This window comes from Dromiciops gliroides, chromosome 1, assembly GCF_019393635.1.
Source record: "Dromiciops gliroides isolate mDroGli1 chromosome 1, mDroGli1.pri, whole genome shotgun sequence".
NCBI classification, from domain to species: Eukaryota; Metazoa; Chordata; class Mammalia; order Microbiotheria; family Microbiotheriidae; genus Dromiciops; species Dromiciops gliroides.
The window spans coordinates 533,455,511-533,479,304 of NC_057861.1; the positions used below are offsets into that span (position 1 = coordinate 533,455,511).

At 40.6% G+C, this 23,794-nt stretch overlaps 1 protein-coding gene across 1 annotated transcript in view; it reads left to right on the forward strand.

Annotated features, from left to right (window-relative positions):
• The first annotated feature begins 721 nt into the window (after positions 1–721).
• Positions 722–23,794, forward strand: part of SNX8 (sorting nexin 8) — a 50,698-nt gene continuing 27,625 nt past the window's right edge. The window contains exon 1 of the mRNA XM_043969439.1: positions 722–860. Coding sequence (XP_043825374.1) covers positions 785–860 — 76 coding nt within the window. The 5' untranslated portion in view covers positions 722–784. The remainder of the gene's footprint in view (positions 861–23,794) is intronic.

A 23,794-nucleotide genomic window follows, 5' to 3' on the forward strand; every position in this document is an offset into this window, starting at 1 on the left:
GGGAAGAGGAAGGTAAAGGAGAAGACAGAGAAGAGGGAAGAGTAAAAATGAAGAAGGGGAGAAAGCAGGAGAGTAAAACTGGAAAGGGAAAGAGAAGAGAAAAGGGAGGGAAGAGGAGAGGGGGAAAGAGGGTGAAGGAGAAGAGAAAGAGGGAAGGAGATGGAAAGGAGGGAAGGACAGGAGGAGGGAGGAGTGTAAAGGAGGAGACAAAAGAGGGACGGAAGGAGAAGGTTAGAGGAGGAAAAGAGAAAGAGGGGAGGAGAAGAGGAGAGGAAGCAGAGAAGGGGAAGAGGAAAGAAAGGAGAAAGTGAAGAGGGTGAAGAAGGGGAGAAGAAGAGAAAAAAGGGAGGAGGAGATGAAGGGGAGGAGAGGAGAAGGAAAGGAGGAGATGGTGGGAAAGGAGGAGAGAAGGAGGAGCAGGGGAGGAGGAAAGAAAGGAGGAAGGAGGAGAGAAAGAAGGGCAGGAGGAAGACGGAGGGAAGAGAAGGAAATGAGGAAGGAGGAGGGGTAAAGAAGATGAAGAGGAGGGTAAAAGACGAGGGTGAAGGAGTTGGAGGAGGAGGAGTAAAAGGAGGGGGAGGATAAGGAGGCGGTGGCAGCGGCGGCCGCGGAGCTGCGGGACCCGCTGCAGCCAGCAGGGGGCAGAGGGAGTCCGAGTCCGGGAGGCTGAAGTTCGGGAGCCAGAGCTCCCTCCTCAGTCCCCAGGCCGGGCCTCGGGGGAGGTCAGGGTGAGGGGGTCCCGGACCGGCTTCTGAGGAGGAAGTCACGTGGGGCCTGGGCTCACATGACCGGCCGCGAGATGGACCGGCAGCTTCCCGCTGAGGCGGCGGCTGCTACGGCTGCGGACCTCGCGACGGCAGGTAGGAGGGTCGGGGGCACACCGGGGCCGGGCCCGGCGGGGACTCCCGTGGGGGCTGGGTCTTTCTCGGCCCCGGAGCACCCGCCGGTGCGGCCCGAGAGCCCCGCTGCCCGCCCGCCTGCCTTTCCAGTCCCCCTCTCCCCCGCCCCGCGCGCCCCGCCTTGCTGCGCCACCCCCTCCCCAACTTGGAGGGACTTTTCTTCCATTCTCCTTAACTCTGAACAGTTTCCTCATCTGCAGAATGGGGATCCTAATACCGCCGACCTCCCGGGGTGGTTCTGAAGTTCAGAGGAGATACTGATGTGAAGCGCTTTGCAGACCTGAAAGTGCCGGACGACAAGGAGGAGGAGGGAGGGATTCTCCCCACCTGGCCCAACCTCAGAGCCGGGGGAGGGAGAAGCGGGGCAGGGGACTCGAGCTCTAGCGGGACCAGGAGGCCGGAAACCTGGGACTTTCCCGGCCGTGGTCCTGCCGCCCCTGCCCGCCCGCCGGCTTACCTGTTTGAGCCCTGGACAGAGGGTGCCGCGACTCTTTTTTGGAACCACGATTTCCTAATCTGCAAAGAGAGGGAAACGTTTAAATATGAAAAAGTCCGGCGGTATGTGGGGGAGGCATGGGGAAGAGCACATCTCCTGTATTTAATAAATGTTTTATCTATTCCAGTCTGTTAAATGTAGACTGTCAGGGATTCTGGTCAATTCCATTTTCTATTTAAGTGCCCTGTGTGTATGCAGGGATCTTAGATGGTCCCTAAGGTCCCTTTCTGCTTAAACTGGTTTTTGGTTTATTTAAACGTTTTTATTTATTTGAGCTAGGATGGTTGTAAAGAGAGTGGAAAGGAGGAGACAGGTGGAGGAACTATTATTGAAGAGGTAGAAAGGCTCGAACTTGGCAAATGGTTGGTTTGATTTATAATTTGGCAAAACTGATTTGTAATAACAGCTTGCACTTTAACGTTTGCAGAACTCTTAATATGTTCTCTCATTTGATCTCACAACTGCCCCGTGAGGTAGGTGGAGTTATTAACTCCATTTTATAAATAAATGGGCCAAGTCAGTAAACATTTTAAAACAACTACTATGTGCCTGATACTGTGCTAAGTGCTGGAGGTACAAGGACAAAAAAAAACCCCTCCAGTCTCTGGCCTCAAGCAGCTCACAATCTATTTGGGGAGACGGTGTACAACTAAGATATATTAAAGATAAATTAGAGCCCATTTCAGAGGAAGATACCAAGATTAAGAAGATCTGGAAAACGCTTCTTGTAGAAGGTGGTATTTGGGCTGAAACTTGAAGGAAGCCACGATGTGGAAGGAGAGTGTTCCAGGCAGAGAAGACAGCCAGAGAAAATGCCTGCAGTTGAGAGATTTGGGACATTGAGTATCCTGTTCAAGGAACAAGTAAGGAGGCTGGTTTGTAGAGTGTGTATAGGGAAGTATGGTATAAGAAAATTGGAAAGATTTTAGGAAAGGATCAAGTTCTGGAGGGCTTTGAAAGTCAAACACAGGCTTTTATATTTTATCTTCGAGGTAATAGGGAACCCCTGGAGTTTATTAAATGGGGCAGGGTTGGCATAGCCAGACCTGTACTTTAGGAAGATTACTTTGACCTGAGTGGAGGATGATCGGGGTGGGCAGGAAGGCTACTGCAGCAGTACAGGCATGAGATGATAAGGGCTTGCTTCCGGTTAGGGGTAATCAGAGAAGAAAATAAAGCAAATATTAGAGATGTCATGAAGGTAACTGAGTCCCAGAGAGGTTAAGTTTCTTGCTTAGGGTTCACAGAACTACTAAGTGTCTTAGGTAGGATTTAAATTCAGGTTTTACTGACTTCAAGTCTAGTACTTGTAGCCACTTGGCAACCTTCAATCATATCACCTTATTTGTCACTACTCTTCAAGATATTTTGCCTAGCACAGTGCTTGGCACCGAGTAGGCACTTAATCCATGTTTACTCACCGACAGACTTTGCTTCCTTTAGTTACAACACCCACCAACTCCAGGGATTCTGGAGTTGCCCTGGCTTCTGACTCTCCATCTCATTCTTCTGAACAAACCCCAACCACCACACTTCTAGGAAGTAGATCCTTCCCCCTTCTCCAACCTCAATTCCAGGAAAATCATAACCCTATTTTGTTGGAGGTGGTAAAGACCCAGGAACTCTTTGGAAAGAGTGTTGGACTAGAAATCTGGAGGCCTCCTTTCTAATTTTGAATTTTAGCAAGTCATACATAACCTTTCTGAACCTTGGTAAAATGGGGAAGTAATACTTGTCCTGCCTACTTCCTAAGGGTTGTTATTCAATTCCAAGGGTGTTCCCTAGTATCCTATGTTGTTGTTGTTGGAATCATACCCTTACCTGTGGGCACTATGCCCAAAGGAGTACAAGCTCCTTTGCAGAAACCTCACTAGATGCCTTGGGGCTTACCTGTAAGATGTCTTCTAAGGATCCCTTTAAACCTAAATAACTCTGACCCTCATTGGTTGGCCAGTGAGTCCAGGCCTCATTTTGCCTTTTTTTTGGCCTCTTGCTGACTCAGGGTGGGCATAAATAATAAGACCCTGAGGGTCTCTCCCACCCCCCTCTACCGATTTTCTTTTGACTAGGTAACAGAGGGCTTTCTTTGCCTCCTTTCTTACCTAGTATCTGATGCTCTGCTAGGCGCTAGGGATGTTAAGGTGGTCATAACAGACCCTGATCTCTTGTAGCTTGCATCCTAATTAAAGGGGGTAGGGGCAGGAAAAGGACTGGTACTCATATAAATATTGCATAAGAAAATTAAATTAAAAGTTCAAGGAAGTTCTAGATTCAATGCTGTGAGAAAGCTGAGGAGAAACTGTACTTTCCCCTGAGGGGAGGGAGGAATCCAGGAAAGCTTCAAGATCTGGGGAATTTTCCATTGGATCTTTGGGCAAGGGAGTGATTTCAGCTGATGGTGAAAGTGGGGTGAGAGGAGGAAGATTGAGCAAAGGCCTGGGGACCAAAGAAGGAAGGTCAATAGCTCCAGATTGGTAGGAATAGAGAATGCATGAAGCAGAGTATTCCAGACAAATGGGGACAAAAGCAAGAACTTTTAATGGCCGAATGAGGAGTTAATACTTTCTTCAGCAGGCAGTGGAGAGTTACTAAAGGTTTTAAGTAGAAGAGTACGTTAGAAAGATCATTTGGACAGCTACATGGAGGGTGGACTGGAGGCAGGAAGGCCTATGAGAATTTTTTTTTTTTTGGTGAGGCAATTGGGGTTAAGTGACTTGCCCAGGGTCACACAGCTAGGAAGTGTTAAGTGTCTGAGGCTGGATTTGAACTCAGGTCCTCCTGAATCCAGGGTCAGTGCTCTATCCACTGCACCACCTAGCTGCCCCAGGCCTATGAGAATTTGACTGTAGTTTAGCAAGAAGAGATCTGTTGGCCTGAACTAGTATGGTTGTAATGGGAGTGGAAAGGGAGTGAGAGGTGGAAGAGTTATTATGGAAGACTGAGAAAGGATAGAAAAGAGGTGGAAAGGCTATGGGCAGCTAGGTGGTGCGATGGATAGAACACTGGGCCTGGAGTGAGGAACGTCAGAGTTCAAAATCCGGCCTCAGACACTTGCTAGCTATGTGATCTTGGGGCAAGTCTTTTAAACCCTATTTGCCTCACTTCCTCATCTCAAAAATAGGGACATACTAGAAAAGAAAATGTCAAACCCCTACAGTATCTTCGCCAAGAAAGCCCTATGGACAAAGTCCACGGGGTCATGTAGAATCAGACACGACCAAACAATAACAAGAAGAAAGGATAGAACTTGGCAAATGATTGGATGTATAAGATGCAGGGGATGTAGGGGATGGGGCAAGAGGAAAACTTGAGAAAAACCCCAGGGTGATGAGCCCACTTAGATAGCATGCCCGGGGGTGGCTGGGTGGCACAGTGGATAAAGCACTGGCCCTGGAGTCAGGAGTACCTGAGTTCAAATCCGGCCTCAGACACTTGACACTTACTAGCTGTGTGACCCTGGGCAAGTCACTTAGCCCCCATTGCCCTGCCCAAAAAAAAAAACAACAATTAAAATTAGGTAGCATGCCCACCGACTGAAATGGGGGGATTAAATTCCGTTTGAGTCATATTAACGTTAAGTGCTGGTGATAGCTAGCAAACAATTGAAAATATGGGGCTAGAGCTCTGGGGAGAGATTGTAAGTAGACATTCAGATATTTTTGTCACAGACACAGAGATCTGATAGTTGAAGCTGAGAAACTGATTTAGAATACCAAGAAAGAGTGTAGAGGGAGAAGAGCAGACAACCTTTAAGGGCCAGCATGGTAGGAAGAGCTGGCAGAGGAGACAGGTGTGGTCAGAGATGTGAGAAGAGAACCTCAGGCCACAAAAGGAAAGGTATCTGGGAGGGAGTAGTTCACAGTCTTAGATGCTGCAGGGAGATCATTATGTTTAGAAGGTCATTAGTGACAGTTGAAAGCAGTTTCTGTAGTGGTGAGGACAGAAGCCTAGTTAGAGAGACCGAAAGACATCGAAAGTGAGGGACAGAGACAGATGAAAAGTGGAGGCTGCTAATGTTGATGTTTAGGCTTTTAAAAGTAAGAAGCCTTGGGGAAGCTAGGTGGTGCAGTGGATAAAGCATTGGTCCTGGATTCAGGAGGACCTGAGTTCAGATCTGGCCTCAGACACTTGACACTTACTGTCTGTGTGACCCTGGCAAGTCACTTAACCCTCATTGCCCTGCAAAAGAAAACAAAAAAGTAAGAAGCCTTGCCCCTCTTCTTCCCCCTTGTATGTAGTCTTTGACAGATCTTGCATATTACACATAATAGGACCATAAATCTTCAAGAACCTTTGTTCCTATGACTAGACTACATTTTCCTACCAGATCTTGGACTTTGATTAGGGGTCCCCCCCCCCGTTTCAGCTGTGAAATACTATAAAACTTACTCTCTGACTGGCTAGTTGTTATTGAGAGCTCTGTGTTTATCAAGTCAAGCTCACGAGATGAATCTGTATATTTTAAGGCTTCAGATTACCTTTAACTGTGGCTAGCTATCTTGCAGATGTCCATGCCCTTGGTTACAAAACTGCTTGGGTAGTGTATGGTTAGATCCATGCAAATCTATCACCCACTGGAAGACAAAGCCGGGTACATATTCTGGTAGTGTGGCATACCAGATTTGGATTCAGGAAGACCTGGGTTCGTATTCCACTACTATCTGTGTGACCTCAGGCAATTTGCTTAATCTCCTGCCTCAATTTTCTCATCTGTGACAGGGCTTTGGACCAGATGGTCTTTAAGACCCTTTCTAGAATCCCCTTTTGGTCAGTAGCATTGTCTTTGTATGTGAAACATGCATCATGTATAGAACTGGCCAGATGGCATCCTAGAATGTGTTTTGTGGGGTGTTGAAAATTCTACCCCAAAATTCTTATTCTTTTGATTTTTTTTTTTGCTTTTACTTGGCCCCTAATTCCTCCCATCCTTCTTGTCATGATTAGACTTTTAGAAAGAATAACTATACTTAGTATATCTGCTTCTTCACTATCCACTCATTCCTCAGCCTTTTGAAATCTGACATTTCTACAGCCCTACCTACCAAAATTACATTCTCCAGTGTTATTAGTGGACTTTTTATTGTTAAATCCATGGTCTATTTTATTTCCTTGGTCTTTCTGTGGCATCTGTATGTCACCAGGAGGTGATAGATAATCTTGCTGTACTTTGCCATGGTCTGATTGAATCCAAAATATGGTGTTCAGTTATGGGGGCCACATTTTAAGAATAAGGATGTCATTGAAAAGCTTGAGAGTATCTATATAGGAGGGTAACCAGAATGGTGAAAGATTGATGCTGTAGGAGGATCTTTTGAAGGCATTGGAGATACGTAACCTGGAGAAGAGAAGATTAGTAGGCATATTCATTCAGCTAACATTTCTTCCCCCACTCCCCCCCATCTTAATAGTATTTTTTCCCAATTACATGAAAATATAGTTTTCAACATTCATTTTTGTAAGATTTTGAGCTCCAAATTTTTCTCTCTTCCCTAAGATAGCAAGCAATCTGATACAAGTTATACAGTACACTCATGTTAAACATATTTCCACATTAGTCATGCTGTGAAAGAAGAATCAGAACAAAAGGGGAAAACCACTAAAAAGAAAAAACGAAAATAATTTAAAAAGTGAAAATAGTATGCTTTGATCTGCATTCAGACTTCATAGTTCTCTTCCTGAATGTGGAGAGCATTTTCCATCATGAATCTTTTGGAATTGTCTTGGAACATTACATTGCTGAGAAGATCAGCTAACATTCCTTAAGTGCCAGTTATGAGCCAGACATTGTTATTGGGTGCTGGGGGTCCAGAGTCAGAAGTGAAACAGTCCCTTCCATTAGGGAGCTTACATTACACTTCAGGGAAAAGCACAAGCCCAGATGAGTAGATATGAAACATATACAAAATAAATACAAGAATTTTTTGTGAGAGGGAATTGGACAAGCCGCTGAAGGGATTGAGTTAAATCAATAAGAATTTATTCAAAAATGCCTGCCACATAGCACTAAGGGCTGAATAAGGGAAGGTCTCATGTAGAAGAAGATGGTGCTTGAGCTGAGCTTGACAGAAATTAGAGATTCTAAGAGGCAAGATTAAGGAAGGCACAAGAGGATAGCCTATGCAAAGGCATAGGTGGGAGATATCTAAATATTTATCTGTCTTTCTGTAGGTAGATCCCCAGTCTGTGTGTGTGTGTGTGTGTGTGTGTGTGTGTGTGTGTGTGTGTGTGACACACACATACTCTGGTCTCCATGCCTTTGCTTATACTGTTCTTCCCTTCCTCTTTCTTTCTTTCTTTTTTTTTTTTGGTGGGGCAGTGAAGGTTAAGTGACTTGCCCAGGGTCACATAGCTAGTAAGTGTCAAGTATCTGAGGCCAAATTTGAACTCAGGTCCTCCTGAATCCAGGGCCAGTGCTTTATCCACTGCACCACCTAGCTGCCCCCTTCCCCTTTCTTATCAGTTGAAGTCCCTCCCTTTCCCTCAGATCTATCTGCTTATATATCCATCTAGATATAGATACATTGTTTTGGATATACATAGATATTTTACTGTATCAGTCTGACAAACCTCCCTGAGCTTTAGTTTTTGTGTGTAAGATGAGGGGGTTGATCTTCAAGGTGCCTTCAATGTCGAAATCCTATGACACAATTCACAGCTCCACCTAGAAAGAGTTCATTATTGCATCTCTATCCCCACACCTCTCCAACATTGGTCATTTTCATTTTTTGTCAGCTTTGCCAATCTAATAGGTGTGAGGTGGAACTTATATGAAAGGTTTTAGGATAAGGGCGACCAAATCATGCTTGGAAAGGGAAGGAATTAATGAAGGAATAAATCTTGGGGCTGTCTCCCAGAGGAGACAGTAGAGGATGGGATCCAAGGTACAAGAAGAGGGGTTAGCTTTGACAAGATGAAAGGTCACCTTCTTGGGAGAACAAAGGAGAGTATGGGTGAAGACCTATAATGACTTTAAATTTTGGAGTAAGGGAATGAAGCACCTAATGGACAAATTACTTAATTTTTCAGTAAAGTTGGAAGTGACAGAGGGAGGGGCTTTGGGAAGTGTGACAGAGAGCCAATTAGGGAAGAATGAAGGGATTACCATAAAGCACCAAGGGCTCAGTAGAGATTAGATAACATGAATTTTTGATGCCCTTAGCTGACACAGTGGTATGACTTTTCTGGAAGCATTCAGTATCCTGGAAATAGTAGAGAAGAGAAATGTTTTGAGTGATCCCGAGTTGAAAATTGCAAGGCAAATAGTGGTAGGACAAAGGGACAAGGGATTTGGAAGGGGAAGACAGTGCAGAGTTGAATTCATTGACTATAGTCCAAACTACAAAGAGAAGATAGTGAAGCTAAAGCAGGTGTAATTGAGTAGAGTAGAGACAGTAGAAGCAGATAGAAAGACTGGAGTGGTGCTGAAGTACAGGTTGAGGGAGAGTGAAGTGGTGAAAGATGGGAGAAGAAAAGTTTATGTTCAGAAAGAGGAGCTTTGGAGTTAAAGATGGTAGAGGTGGCCTAGTTATGGATGATGGAGAGACCCTGAGTATAATCATCCTTGTGGGTGGCTGTGGATGATTAAAGATATAGATATAATAAGAATTATGGAGATTCAGCAAGTCCAGAGTGTTTAAGGGAACATCAACATGTATGTTGAAGCCCCCAAGTGAGAGCAAATGGATGAGTTGCACAGAGTATAAGATTAAGAGATCTAAGATGATGAAAGTATGAGTGGAGGCGACTGGGGAAAGGATTTTTTCATCAGGAGATGGAGATTCTGAATTACTAAAATAAGGGGAACAGGAAGTGGGTATTTGACAGTCATGGGATGGAGGAAGAACCATTTAAGTGTGAGAGACCTGACCCAGGATCCTGTGATGACTAAGTGTGACATAAGGGTTGTGGTGTCACCTTTTATGGCTTGTCACTGTGAACACTGGGAATGGGGCATATGCAGAGGTGGCATGAGTTTTAAATGAATGTCTAGGTCACTAAATCCCCAGTGATAAAACTTCCCTATCTAAACTGCACTCTCACTTGACGTAGCCCTGTGGAATTCCTAGGTTTCAAGGATTTATGCACGACAAGGAGATAACCTGCATGTGAAGCAAGTTTATCTAGTCTTCTAGTTCCCAAGACTCCAGAAGCATAGGCTGTCTGGATTCCTAATGGATGGGAGTCCCATACACTAGAAAGCATAAGCCTTCTTAACTCCTATTGGCATTTATTGTTTATCAAATGTCTGGCATTTCTTGTACGTTCACTTTTACTGTATTATTCATTTTTTAGTATGTCTCTAAAACATGTTCCTTTAGGGCAAGAGCTTTTATTCTGGATTGAGGAGGGAAAGATACAAAAAAGTATAATACAGAGTCATATGTAACAGGTACTCATTAGATGTTTCCTTATTGATACCTATAGCGATTATTTTTTTTGGCGGGGAAATGAGGGTTAAGTGACTTACCCAGGGTCACACAGCTAGTAAATGTCAAGTGTCTGAGGCTGGATTTGAACTCAGGTCCTCCTGAATCCAGGGCTGGTGCTCTATCCACTGTACCACCTAGCTGCCCGCTATGGCGATTATTAATCAGAACAATTCATTCCTAGACCTTGCAGTCTAGGATGATAGGGAGTTTAATGAAGGGTGTCTACAAGGTAATTTTATCTGAGCATCTTTTAGATAGTTTAGGTTTTAAGACTATAAAGCAGGGTAATTCAGAATGAGGCTACAAAAACAAAACCCCCCAAACAACATTGTATAATAGCTGCTTTTCTTGCATGTTACTCCTTTAATTCTGAGGATGTAAAATTTCAATTGGTGTCAATGGGACATATTTTCGCTATAATTTTTCACACAGATGACCAATGTGGGAGTCAAAAGACCTGAGTTTGAATCCTGGCTCTGCTACTTACTGCCCATGTGACCCTGAACTAGTCACTTAACCTTTCTATCTCAGTCTCCATTTGTATAAAGAGGCTGACCTAGATGATCTCCAAAATTCTTTCCTGCTTCAAATCTGTGGTCCTATTACAGTTTATATATTTTAATATTATAGTTTTATATGAGCTTATGAATGTAAGTCTGTCTCTTTAAAATGCCTCTTATTTTTACTTTACCTTTATTTCTGAATATATTCTTTCGTCCTCCCCTAGCCATCCCTTGTAACAGAATATCAAGAGGGGGAAAATAGTTCAACAAAACTAAGCAGCATGTCAACAATGTAACAGTATATGTAATTGGAACCTGACTTTATAAACAGAGGAGAATCAAATATTGTTTCCCTTTTTATCAAGAAGTACAGGTAGTATAAAATACTTCAGTTGGTAGTATAACTAGAAGTATTTGAATAGTATTTTAGTTTACATTCTTGATCCTGAAACTGTCCTTTTTTAAATCTTTGGCATAACATTTGTCATTTGCAAGGCAAAATCTCTCAATTAGGAAAAAGAGGAACTGAGGCATTGTTACGTAGAAAAAAATTTTGCCATTATGTGTGGTTAAACAGAAAAGTGATATATTGAGGGAAGGGGAATTCTGGTTAAGGTTTTTTTTCTTCTTCTTAAGAAAAATGTAGTACAAAAGGGAGATGTGTCCAGAAATTAGGTCTGCTGGGAAGTGGAGGAGAAGTTGGATGTATAGTTTTTCCTTAAATGATTTAGCTGAAGCTCGGATGTGGGATACTTCTTCAGTCCTGGTTTCCCCTGTATCTAAGTGAAGATTCAAACCCAGAGAGATTGAAAGGGATAAAAGGTAAGCCAACTGTAAGGGTGATGTTGAGACTGCTATCCTATTTTTCATAGACTCATAGACTATTATATCTGGAAAGGACCTTAGAAATCATCTGCCAACCCCTTATTTTTCCATACCATAAAAAAGTTAGCAAACTGGATCCCAGAGATATGAAGTAAGCTGTTTAGGGGCACACAGTAGGTAGTGGCTGAGCCAGGATTAGAAGCCCTATCTCGGAGTCTAGTGTTCATTCTACTATACCATTCTGCATGCCTTTTTTTTTTTTTTTTTTTTGCGGGGCAATGGGGGTTAAGTGACTTGCCCAGGGTCACACAGCTAGTAAGTGTTAAGTGTCTGAGGCCGGATTTGAACTCAGGTACTCCTGACTCCAGGGCCGGTGCTCTATCCACTGCGCCACCTAGCTGCCCCCTGCATGCCTTTTAAAGAAATTTATTGAGAAAGAATGGAGACTGCCCAACACAAAATTATAGTGTTGTTGTCATGTTAGGTGTATTTTTTCAGGATCAGTAGAAAACATTAATAATCTTCTCGATAATGATTTGATTTCTTGAGTTTTTATTTCTACTGGATACTTAAATTGAGTGGCATATGAAATAACTGTTTTGGGTAGGCTCAGGAGGAGTAGTTGGGAAATGAATTCTGGTACTGTGAGGTTCAGTAGACACTAATGCACTTTGTACCAAAGTCTGTTACTGTTTAAACACTGATAGCATTGTAGGAGAAAATTTTATTTTATTGTCTCAATTTTATTAAGCATTTCCATCTATTTGCATAGTACTATATATAAGCATGGCTTTCTAGGAATTAGTGTGCTAAGGAGACAAGTGTTAAATATTGAATATCTGAATAATTGGAGGGGAGTTCCTCTGGATTAGAGAAGAATCTGAATTATAAAATTTTAAAATGCAATTATGTTGGGGCGGCTAGGTGGCGCAGTGGATAAAGCACCGGCCCTGGATTCAGGAGTTCCTGAGTTCAAATCCGGCCTCAGACACTTGACACTTATTAGCTGTGTGACCCTGGGCAAGTCATTTGACCCCATTGCCCCGTAAAAAAAAATGCAATTATGTTACTTAAAAGCACACTATCAATTGGATTAGGCTAGTGTTACTTTGAATCTCTTATCTAGTTATTTTAAAAACATTCACTTATCGTTAATTGTTTATAATATGAAATATACTATACTAGCTGCTAGGGAAGATAGGTAAATAGAACCAATCTCAGATCTCCAGGAGTTTATCATAGATAAGAATGACATGCTTATTAGAAATCAAGATACCAGTTTAACCTTTGTAGTTTTATTGGTTGTATGTAAGTTGTTGTTGTTCAGTTGGTTCAGTTGTATCTGACTCTTCGTGACCCCATTTGAAGTTTTCTTGGCAAAGATACTAGAATGGTTTGCCATTTCCCTCTCTAGTGTATCTTATGGATGAGGAAACTGAGGCAAACAGGGTGAAGTGACTTGCCCACTGTCAAACAGCTAGTAAGTAAGTGTCTGAGACCAGATTTGAATTCAGGAAGATGTCTTCCTGACTCTAGCCTGGCATTCTACCTCCTGTGCTACCTAACTGCTATATATAAGTAGGTCTTTCATTCTTACTTTCTTTCTTTCCCGGGCAGTGAGGGTTAAATGACTTGCCCAGGGTCACACAGCTAGTAAGTGTCAAGTGTCTGAGGCTGGATTTGAACTCAGGTCCTCCTGAATCCAGGGTTGGTGCTTTATCCACTGCACCACCTAGCTGCCCTCATAAATAGGTATTTCTAAAGTTAAAATAATTTGTTCTTTTATATAAACATTCTCCAAATCTTGTTTATATGACTAAATTGTTGACAGCTTTTTTTCCCCCAAGGTGGTACAACGATATACTTCAGCTCCCTGTCTTTCCCAATGATTTCAAATTCTAAATTATAGTTATTCCTTAAGTGTTATGTAGTAGATGTGTTCTTAGGACTTCTTTCCCTATAATTTTGCTGAAACTGCTCTTTCCAAGATCACATAATTTTACCTTTATGTTGGGGAGTACATTCAGCCCAGTCTGGAATTAATATCAGCATTCTGTGGAAGAACTTTTACTGGTATTTGGTAGCAAAGGAAGATAGTAAATTGGTTCCAGTTTTTGTTGAGAACCTAAATAAAAGATATATGCACGATTATCTTTCACTACAGAGACTTGTGGATGACTTGTATTGTTCATTTTCCCCTGGATTGTAAAATTGGTCGTTTGTAGCCAATGTTTCTTACATAAATTTAGCACGTAATCTTTAGCAACCCAAGAAAGTTTGGGGGTGCACAGTGAAAAGCACTCTCACCTCCCTATTTCCTTCTGTGGTAAATCTTGAGGGGTGCTTATGAAAATTCTATGTCCTAACTAGTAAATGTGCAAATGCCACCTATTTGTAACAGTTAGATTGGATTTAGGATTACGTGCAAGGCATTTAAGGCAGTTCCCTTTTTGATTGTTGCCTCAGCTCTCATCTTATATGCATCTCTGGTCATATGACTCCTTTGCTCAGAATCCTTCAGTGACTCCTGATTTATTGCCAGCCAGATAAAGTTCCTCCTGGCAGGCACTCCCAGCTCTTCACATCTAGAATCACCTTACCTTTCTCTCTTGATTTCTCCTCTACATGTGCTGTAAGTTGAACTGGGCTACTTGACATCTCCCCTATGGATCCTATGATTTGTCTTCTCTCTGCCTTTGTTCATGCTATTCTCTATACCAGGAAGACCCTTCCCTAGCTGTTTAAGTCCAACTTTTCCTTTAAAAAAAAAAACATGAAAGCATTTTGTTATTTTCCAGTTACATGTAAAGATAGTTTTCAACATTTGTTTTCATAGGATTTTTAGTTCCAAATTTTTCTCACTCCCTCCCTTTCCTCCTCTTCACAAGACGGAAAGCAATCCAATATAGGTTATATATGTACAATCACATTAAACATATTTCTGCATTAGTCATGTTGTGAAAGAAGAATCAGAACAAAAGGGAAAAACCTCAAAACAACAACAACAACAAAACAAAACAAAACCCAAAAGTAGAAACAGTATGGTTCACTGTGCATTCAGAATCCACAGTTCTTTTTTCTGGATGTGGAGAGCATTTTCCATCATGAGCCCTTTGGAATTGTCTTGGATCATTGTATTGCTGAGAAGAGTTAAATCTATCACAGTTGATCATTGAACAATGTTTCTCCAACTTTTCCTTTAAAGGCCAGCTTAGATATCACCTACTCCATTAAGCTTCTTTCAAATTATGCATTTTTTTAATGAAATTTTTTTTCTCTGCCTTCTGTCTCACCTCCTCTCCCCCTCCCCCATTGGAAATGGGGTGGAGGGAGAGAAGGTAAATGCTTGTTAACTTTAAAAAGCCTTCCTTGACCCTCCTTGCCTCCCTCCCAGTAATTATTCTCCTCCCCTCCATCTCATATTGCACTTTGTTATTCTTTTTATATAAATAACTATTATACAAAATAGCACATAAGTGTGTTTGTATTGTCCCTCTAGTAGTCTCAACTCCTTGGGGCCTAGGATGATGTATTTCTCCAGCATTTGAAATAATATTCTTCATTTGGTAGATGCTTAATAAATATTTGTTGAATTTAATTGTTTTGATTCAAACTGAATTCAATTTAACTAGGGTATTCCCACCTCTTGGATTTCAGCTCTAGGAACTAATTTTCCTATCTTGATTTAAGTGATTAGTGTAGAATATTTACTAAGTTTTTAACTTCTCTCCATTGATGATCTGGGCTAGGGAAAAAATTGAGTGAGCTGCTTGTTCTGTTTTCCTTTCATCTTGGGTAGGATTAACTGACATTATTGAGGGTCATGCAGACTTCAAGTGCATGTCATGTGGTGAAGTAGTTTTCATCAGAGATTAATTACATGTGTAAATTGAGCTTCAGTTTAGCAGACTTGATTCTCTGACTCCTCTCTTCTGTTCATGGTTATCTCTTCTGTCTCTGAAGACATGTGTGATTGTTTTTGTAAGTTTTTCCTTTCATGGTCCCTCATCTGTAAAATGGGGACAGTGATGCCTGCACAAGGTTGTTGAGAGGATTCAGTGAGATAAAGGATGTCAGATGCTTTGAAAACTGTAAAATGCTTTAGAAATGAGTCCTATTCATTTCCCCAGTTTACGACACTGGATGATTTTTGCTGAAAATTTTCCTTTCAGACTGGTGCCTGGCTGGAAGACAGATTTTCTGTCCTTTGAGTTGAGTGTAATGTCTCCTTGTGGTGCCAACACTCGAAACATTTTGAGAAATAAATCACTTCTAAAACTCTATGAAGTAAAAGCCTGGTTTGTGACAATGTTCCCTTTCAGTTAATTAATCACAAATTGAAACAGAGACTATCCCAGCAGCATGATCCTAGAATGTTTTGGCCATGCACAGAGACTAGTGAAGATTTCAATTTTCTTTGAGGGTGGGGAAACAAACAGTTTAATTCAGTGACCTCTTGTGAAAGCTAATCAGATCCCGAACAGTGCAAAATGACACAGTAAGTGAAATGTGTGTTAATAATGACAACTTCCCAGATGTTCAGTCTTCTGATTTATTGAGTCTCAGTTTGCCATAGAGCTTTCTTGGTATTTCTTTTAGAATCACCCCAATCTCTGTCTTTCAAAGTTATTTCTGTTTGGCTTTCACTATAATTAGACTCATCTACTTATGTTCACTTTGTATCTTTTGGAAACATTTGAACTTCCACTTTTTGAGAGCTCAGAAAAATTTAATCATTTTTAAAAGAACTGAGAACCAAAATAGAGGTAGGAGAATGGAATAGATCACATTGTGAAGCAGAGAAGAGAGCCGCATATGTAACTTTTGAATCCTAACTTGGAGGCAATTATTTTATAGATTTCCTAAAGTTATAAAAATAATCTCCATTCTAAATATGTGGAAAAGTCCTTTCACCTCTGCTGATGTAAACATTTCCAAAATGAGTGGGGCACAAGGTCTTCAGAGGAATAAACTGGATTTGAGTAGTCTTTTTCAGAAATGTCTAATCTTAAAGAGTTATAGAGATGTAACAGCCTGATCACTTTTCTGGCTACGTTACTTTAACTTTGATCTGAGTCACCAGGAAATCATCTGATAGATGACTATTTTCACTACCCTGTTTCATTTTTGTGATGCCTTCAGCAAACCAAAGATTCTCTTTTTCCTGTGGTTACCCTGTTGTCTGGTATGAAAAGGATTAGAACCAGGATTGGGCTGGTAAATGTTTAACAACTGACTTGTCAGGAAAAAAAAAATAGGAAAGACAAACTTTTAAGTTTAATCTTCATTATTAACATTTTCTCCATCACTTAAGTCTGGACTATCAGCAAAACAATAAATCAAGCTGTGATAGGTAGCATTTGCTGATTTCTGAGGTTTAAGTGCTCTCATTGAAAATTTAGCAATTAGTTGAGAATCAGCACACTGGTTATTAGAAGGACCATAAAGTGTGAGAATAGTTCTATTTTTATGAGTGGACTTCCATCAGCATGTGATTTACAAAGATCAGATGGAAAACAGATATGCTGAAACGACTGATAAAACCATGTTTTTGGTTAGGAAAATGTGGAAAAAACTTCATTAGAACCCAGTCTTCAGTTAAAGAAATAAATTTTGACTTGCAAGTCTCTTATTATTTCACTTGAATTGGAAGTTTAATATAATATGCTTTATGGAGACACAGTGTTTCTGGGGTGGTCTGTGTGAATTTTGTGAGAGAGGGTGTGTTTGTGTGTGTGTGTGTGTGTGTGTGTGTGTGTGTGTGTGTATTTGTGTATGTGCTTTATACTGGGGAGGAGGGCTCAGAGTAAGGAGAATTGTTTTTTGTTTTTTTGTTTTTTAATTCTTAAGGTCCCATAAGATACTTAGAAGGGAACTGGACCAGGAGATGGGAAGACCTAGGTTGAAATTCTGCTTTAGACACTAGGTATGTGGATTGCAACCAGTGAATTAGTAAACATTGAGTACTTAACTATGTCCCAGGAATTACATTACGGTCTGGGCTTACAAAGAAAAAGCTAAAATATCATAGGATCAGAGCTTTTGAGCTGGAAGGGATCTTAAGTGCTACAAAATCCAAATCTTTCATTTTACAGATGAGTAAATTGAGGCACAGATTTAAGTGACCTGCCCAGGGTCACACTGCTAGTAAGTATCTGGGGCAGGATGTGGATTCTGGTCTTCCTGACTCTAAACTTAGCACTCTATCAGATGTCCCCCATAGTTACTTCATCTATAAAATGAGTCTGTTGGACTCTGGTCTCTAAGGATCCTTATGACTCTAAGCTTCTGATCCTCTGCTTTTCCCCCTACATACATTTTTCTCCTGACAATTTGTAGTTTTAAGCCATCGTGGATTGCTCTCCAGTCATTAAATGTGATCCCCCTTTACGAGCTAGAACATCAGGCAGATAGTTTACTCCAGGCTAGAGAGAATCCAGAAGATTTTAAACTAAGATAACTCTTTACTTTTCCATGGACTTAGGTCTACCATGCTCCCTCCACACATAGGATTGATCCTGGGATCTCATTGGTTTGGAAATCTCCCTTTCCTGCCAATGGATGTTGCCACTTTCTCTGCCACTTAAATTCTTAGAGAGTTGCCTAAGCATTGAGAGGTTCTGTGACTTGCCCAGAGTCGCTTAGCCCCAAAGTGTCTGATGTTGTATTTGGAGCCAGATGTTCCTGGCTTTGAGAGCAGCTTTTTATCCACCACTGTGTCTGCCTGCCCTTCCCTTGCATGCTGTCTCTCCAGCAAGAAAAATTGGAGAGGGAGTGGTAGCAGTAATCCAGATAGTGCAGATTGGATAAATTTTGTGTTGAAAGGATAGTGGGAATAGTAATATATCAATGAGTGATACTGCTTGTTGTGGAAGATGGAAATGCATACCTATAGGAGATATGAAGGTGTAAGCATAAATGCACTTTTGGTATTGCCTCTTGGTCCTTTAGGCATTGAATTCTCTTCTGAAACCATGGCCTATGATAGTGATAAGGAAACTTAAATTTCCATTTCCTGAGCACAGTTTGTTACCGTGAAAGGAATGTATTTTCTTTCTCTTATAGGAATTGGGTTTTTTTGCTGGGCAATGGGGGTTAAGTGACTTGCCTAGGGTCATACAGCTAGTAAGTGTCAAGTGTCTGAGGCCGGATTTGAACTCAGGTACTCCTGAATCCAAGGCCGGTGCTTTAGCCACTGCGCCACCTAGCCACCCCCATAGGAATTGTTTTTATGTTTGTTCAGAGTGTCTGAGGGACATGGACACAGACCCAGACCCAGACACACACACACACACACACACACACACACACACACACACACACACCCTTGATCAGTGAATCTGAGATCTGAACAGTGTAGCAGTACAGATATTTTACACATAGCTAGAAGTGTATTGTAGGATTGAGTTAATATTCCTGTGGAATAATTATGGGCAGTGTATTTTTGTGTGTTCATGCCTTGTATCTCTTCCACTTTACTTTTGTTTGTGAAGGTGTGGTCTAGATTTTTCTTTTTTCCTGAAAAACTAGATTTTCCCTCAGTAGTTGAATAAGTGGAAGCAAGTTTATTGCATTTTGGGAAAGCTATTGAATTCCTTAGCTGTTGCTGTTACCTGGCTATGACTTTGACCCATCTCTCCTTGTCCTATATATATTTGCCATATGTTTTGCTGAGCTATGGAATTTCCCATCAACTGGATTTCAATGGGTTAGACGTGCTGTAGTTTGGAGGCATTTAGAAATACCTCCCTTCAACAGTTGGCTGAATCCCGCAGTACTTCTGGGGAGTAAAACATGTTATGTGTCCTTGGCCATAGTGAAGAAGGTTTTCTTCCAATAACAAGACAGGCTGTTGAATAACTCTGAAAGTGTTACTTTGCAGCGTTCATGTCAGTTCTTGGCCAGCATGTTTCCCAGCATGGACCTGCAGCTGTACTGAAGTAATCTTGGGAGAGAGAGCCAAATATAAGTAAACCTTTCCATAGCTGCACCATCTGTGCAGAAGTCCCCATTGGTCTTTGTCATGCTCATATCTGAATTTGTGAAAGATCTTTGCCTAAAGTATTGAACATCTTAAAGATGTTTGTTTTGTATTTTCTACACAATTGAGTAGAGATGTGCACCTTTCATGTGAAGGAGTACCTCAAAATGTTAATTCATTGTCAAGTGTCCTGATATAGACCGATGGTTTCAATTGAATTGGGGGCTATTAAATGGTCTAGAAGAATCCCTGCATGAGCACATTGACTTAGAAAACCATATTAACATGGTCTGTTCCATTGTATTTTTTTAGTTTAAATATTTCTCAATTGCATTTTTGTTTTGTTTTGTTTTGGGGGAGGATTTGCAGGGCAGTGGGGGTTAAGTGACTTGCTCAGGGTCACACAGCTAGTAAGTGTCAAGTGTCTGAGGTCAAATTTGAACTCAGGTCCTCCTGAATCCAGGGCTGGTGCTTTATCCACTACGCCACCTAGCTGCCCCTCAATTGCATTTTAATCTAATTCAGGCAGCACTTTGAGGGGGTTGACACCTCTCTTGTAGACCACTCCCTACATGTATGTTAGGCAATTGTAGACACACTGAAGCTAAAGTCTAGGTATGTTCCGAGAGTTTCAGGGTTTTTCCTTCTTTACCAAGAGACAGTTATGCAGCTTATAAAGATCTGATTTACAAATGCAATTCTATTAAACATTCATTAATTATCTATTATGTGCAAGTTGCTCTGCTAGGTTCTAGGGGAAAAAGATTTTTAAAAAATAAGTTGGTCCCTGCTCTTAAAGAGTTTACAATCTACTGGGGGGGGGGTGTCATGTATTTTGTATTCAAATAAGTATTACACAAGGTAAAATGTAATGTCTAGGGGTAAAGAGAGATCCAGATGACGTGCCCATGGTAAATGATGTCACATTGAAAGAGAAACTGGTGAACCATTGAATCACATTTAAGGATCCCTGTAAGAAGCATAGTAACTTAGAAATCGACATATTGATATTATTCATGTCTTGTATTTTTATTTATTTTGTTAAACATTTACCAATTATATATTAATCTGGTTTAGCAGAACAGAGTTGCCCAGCTGGTCCCATGTTTGACACTTCTGCTCTAGGCAATTTTGAAGAAGGAGAGAGATGCTTTTTATCTGTTATTAGAGAATCTGTCATGGAGGAGGTCATAGTTGAGCTGAGTCTTGAAGAATTACAGTAGATAGAAATGAGGAGAAAGTATGTTTCAGGTAGGGGGCTTGCCTACAATGGGATGAAGGTATAGGGGCAAGGATTTTGTTTTATTTTTCTATGCATATTTGCTAGAAAGTTTTTTTCCCCATAGTAGGTAATATGTAAGGGAGAAAAAGATAAAAATGCTCTATAATAAATAAAATAAAATGTAAGAAAAATAGCTAAAGTAAAAACAATATATTAATAGTTTGATGTATAGCTAATAAGAGACTTTTCATAAGATTCTCTTTTTTTAAAAAAATTATTAAAAATCTAATAATGCAGGGACAGCTAGGTGGCATAGTGGATAGAGCACTGGCCCTGGATTCAGGAGGACCTGAGTTCAAATCCAGCCTCAGACACTTGACACTTAACTAGCTGTGTGACCCTGGGCAAGTCACTTAACCCTTATTGCCCTACAAAAAACCCCTCCAAAAAAAATCTAATAGTGCATAGTAGGTCTTTTTCCCAGGGAGATCATGGAAAAGGGAAAAGGACCCACATGTACAAAAATATTTATAGCTGCTCTTTTTGTTGTGTCAAGGAATTGGAAATTGAGGGTTTGCCCATCAATTGGGGAATAGCTGAACAAGTTGTGGTATATGAATGTAATGGAATACTATTGTGACGTAAGAAACCATGAGCAGGCAGATTTCAGAGAAACCCGGAAGGACTTGCATGAACTGATGATGAGTGAGATGAGCAGAACCAGGAGAACATTGTACACAGTATCAACAACATTATGTGTGAATCAACTATGATAGACTTGATTGTTCTCAGCAATACAATGGTCCAAGGACTCTTGATGGAAAATGTTCTCCAAATCCAGAAAAAAAAGAACTGTGGAATCTAGATGCAGATCAAACCATACTATTTCTATTGTTTTGTTGTTGTTGTTTTTCTTTTTTGAGGTTTTTCCTTTTTGCTCTTATTCTTTTTTTCACAGCATGACTAATGCAAAAGTATGTTTAATGTGATTGTACATATAAAACCTATATCAGATTACTTGCTGTCTTGGGGAGGGGAGAGGGAGGGGAGGGAGGGAGAAAAATTTGAAACTAGAAATCTTATAAAAACAAATGTTGAAAACTATCTCTAAATATAACTGGAAAATAATAAAATATTTATATGGAAAAAAAATCTAATAGTGCACATCAGTGCAAGCAACTAGACTTTACTGTTTACTATTTACACTTAAATAATTACTTTTGACTGTGAAGTATCGTAACTTTTCATTCCCTTCTTCTGTGGGCCTGTTAGGACTCCTTTTCTAAGGGGTAGGCAGAGTTTGGCCTGCTATAGCCAGCAGTAGACTGTTTCCAACTAAAAATCATTTTTACATTTGTAAAGGGTTCACCAACTCAGGTAATTGATCTATTCAGTCTCATTCATTTTTAAGAAACAGTTAATTCTTTAAGATATTTGAAACCAAATGAAAAGTTAAATGATACATCTTTAATTGAAAATGGTTCCTTTTTAGTTTCTTTCTGTCCATTCCTCATGTGATCAGAGTTCATTCCTGTTGCTAGCATGTGATTAGTTGAACATTCTTGAGTTTAGATTTTATCTTGATAGTTGATAAATCTTTTAAAATTGTACTTGAGGGCATTTGTTCAATGATTACTAACCTGTTCTACAAACTGACATCACTGCACATAGCCCCAAATTAAAAGTGTAATCAGATTTCTTGTATGTGTTTGTGAATATTTTGTGATACTACTTGTCCCTGATCACTGGCTGAATTTTAGTCTTAAGCTGGGATATTTCCCCTGCCACTTAGTACATTTCAGGCCTGACTGATAATAAATGCACATTTTATAGCTGCATCTGATAAAAGGCTAAAGTCTTTGATTATTTCAGATCTTGTCTTTGTATTCAATCAATATAGAAACCTAAAGATCTTTCAGAGTTGTACTTCATCTGTCATTTGGCGGTAGCTTTTCACTTCAAAATCTCATTAATAAAATCTTCATATGTAGTCAACCTATTGCTATAAATGCAATAAACATTATACAATAGAAGAAAAAAATTTAGTCTTTAGTTTTATATGTTTCCAATTACTTGTTGCTGGGTAATATCTTAAAATTTGGGGAGAACATTTTGCTTTGAGAGAGGCTTCAGTATTTTATAAATATCTGGGTCAACTTGAAATTATGTAGTTGCTTTTTCAAAAATATTTTATTGATGTCTTTTCTCTCTCTTTTTCTCCCTCCCTCCCTCCCTCTCTCTCTCTTTCTCCCTCCCTCTCTCCCTCTCTTTCTCTCACCCTCCCATCAGAAAAGCAGTAAAGCAAAATCAGGGAATAAAGCAAATGGAGGCAGAGTATTATAGGGAACTGGATTTGGAGTGAGAAGACCTAAGTTCAATGCTGCCTCAAGTATTTATTCACTGTGTGATCCTGGGCAAATCCCTTAATATCTTTGTGCCTTAGGGGGAGGCTAGGTGGGCAGTGGATAAAGCACTGGCCCTGGATTCTGGAGTACCTGGGTTTAAATCCAGCCTCAGACACTTGACACTTACTAGCTGTGTGACCCTGGGCAAGTCACTTAACCCCCATTGCCCCCCCCCAAATATATATATATATATCTTTGTGCCTTGATTTCCTAATTTGTGAAATGAGGGGGTTGGATGATATGATGGTCTCTAAAGTCTTCTTCAGCTCTAAATCTATAGCCTCATTTAAAACTTTTATTTAGTATTTTATTTTTCTCCAATTACATGTAAAAACAGTTTTTAACATTTTTTTTTTAAACTTTGTGTTCCAAAATCTCTCCCTCCCCACCCCGCGAAGGCAAGCAATTCAATACAAATTATACATGTGTAAGCATGCAAAACATTTCCATATCAGTCACATTGTGATAGAAAACAGACCCCAGAAAAGCTCAAGAAAATTAATCAGCTCTAAATCTACGATCCTATGACCTGGGTCTGGTTGGTTGTACAATATTTTATTTAAATGCTTCTTAAATTACATAAATGCAAATAAATTTCTTATCTGGACAAATTCAAAAGGATTTATTTTTGTTCAGATTTTAAAGAATAACAAAGTCTTGGTTTTTGTTTTTGTTTTTTTGGCCAGGCAATGGGGGTTAAGTGACTTGCCCAGGGTCACACAGCTAGTAAGTGTCAAGTGTCTGAGTCCAGATTTGAACTCAGGTACTCCTGAATCCTGGGCCAGTGCTTTATCCACTGCGCCACCTAGCTGCCCCAAAAGTCTTGGTTTTATTTATATATGTGCCACTTAGATTTGGGGGGGGAGGGCAAATAATACCTCTTGTTGGAGGCACCTAGGTGGCACAGCAGATAAAGCACCGGCCCTGGATTCAGGAGGACCTGAGTTCAAATCAGACCTTAGACACTTGACACTTACTAGCTGTGTCACCCTGGGCAAGTCATTTAACCCTCATTGCCCCACCCAAAAAAATGA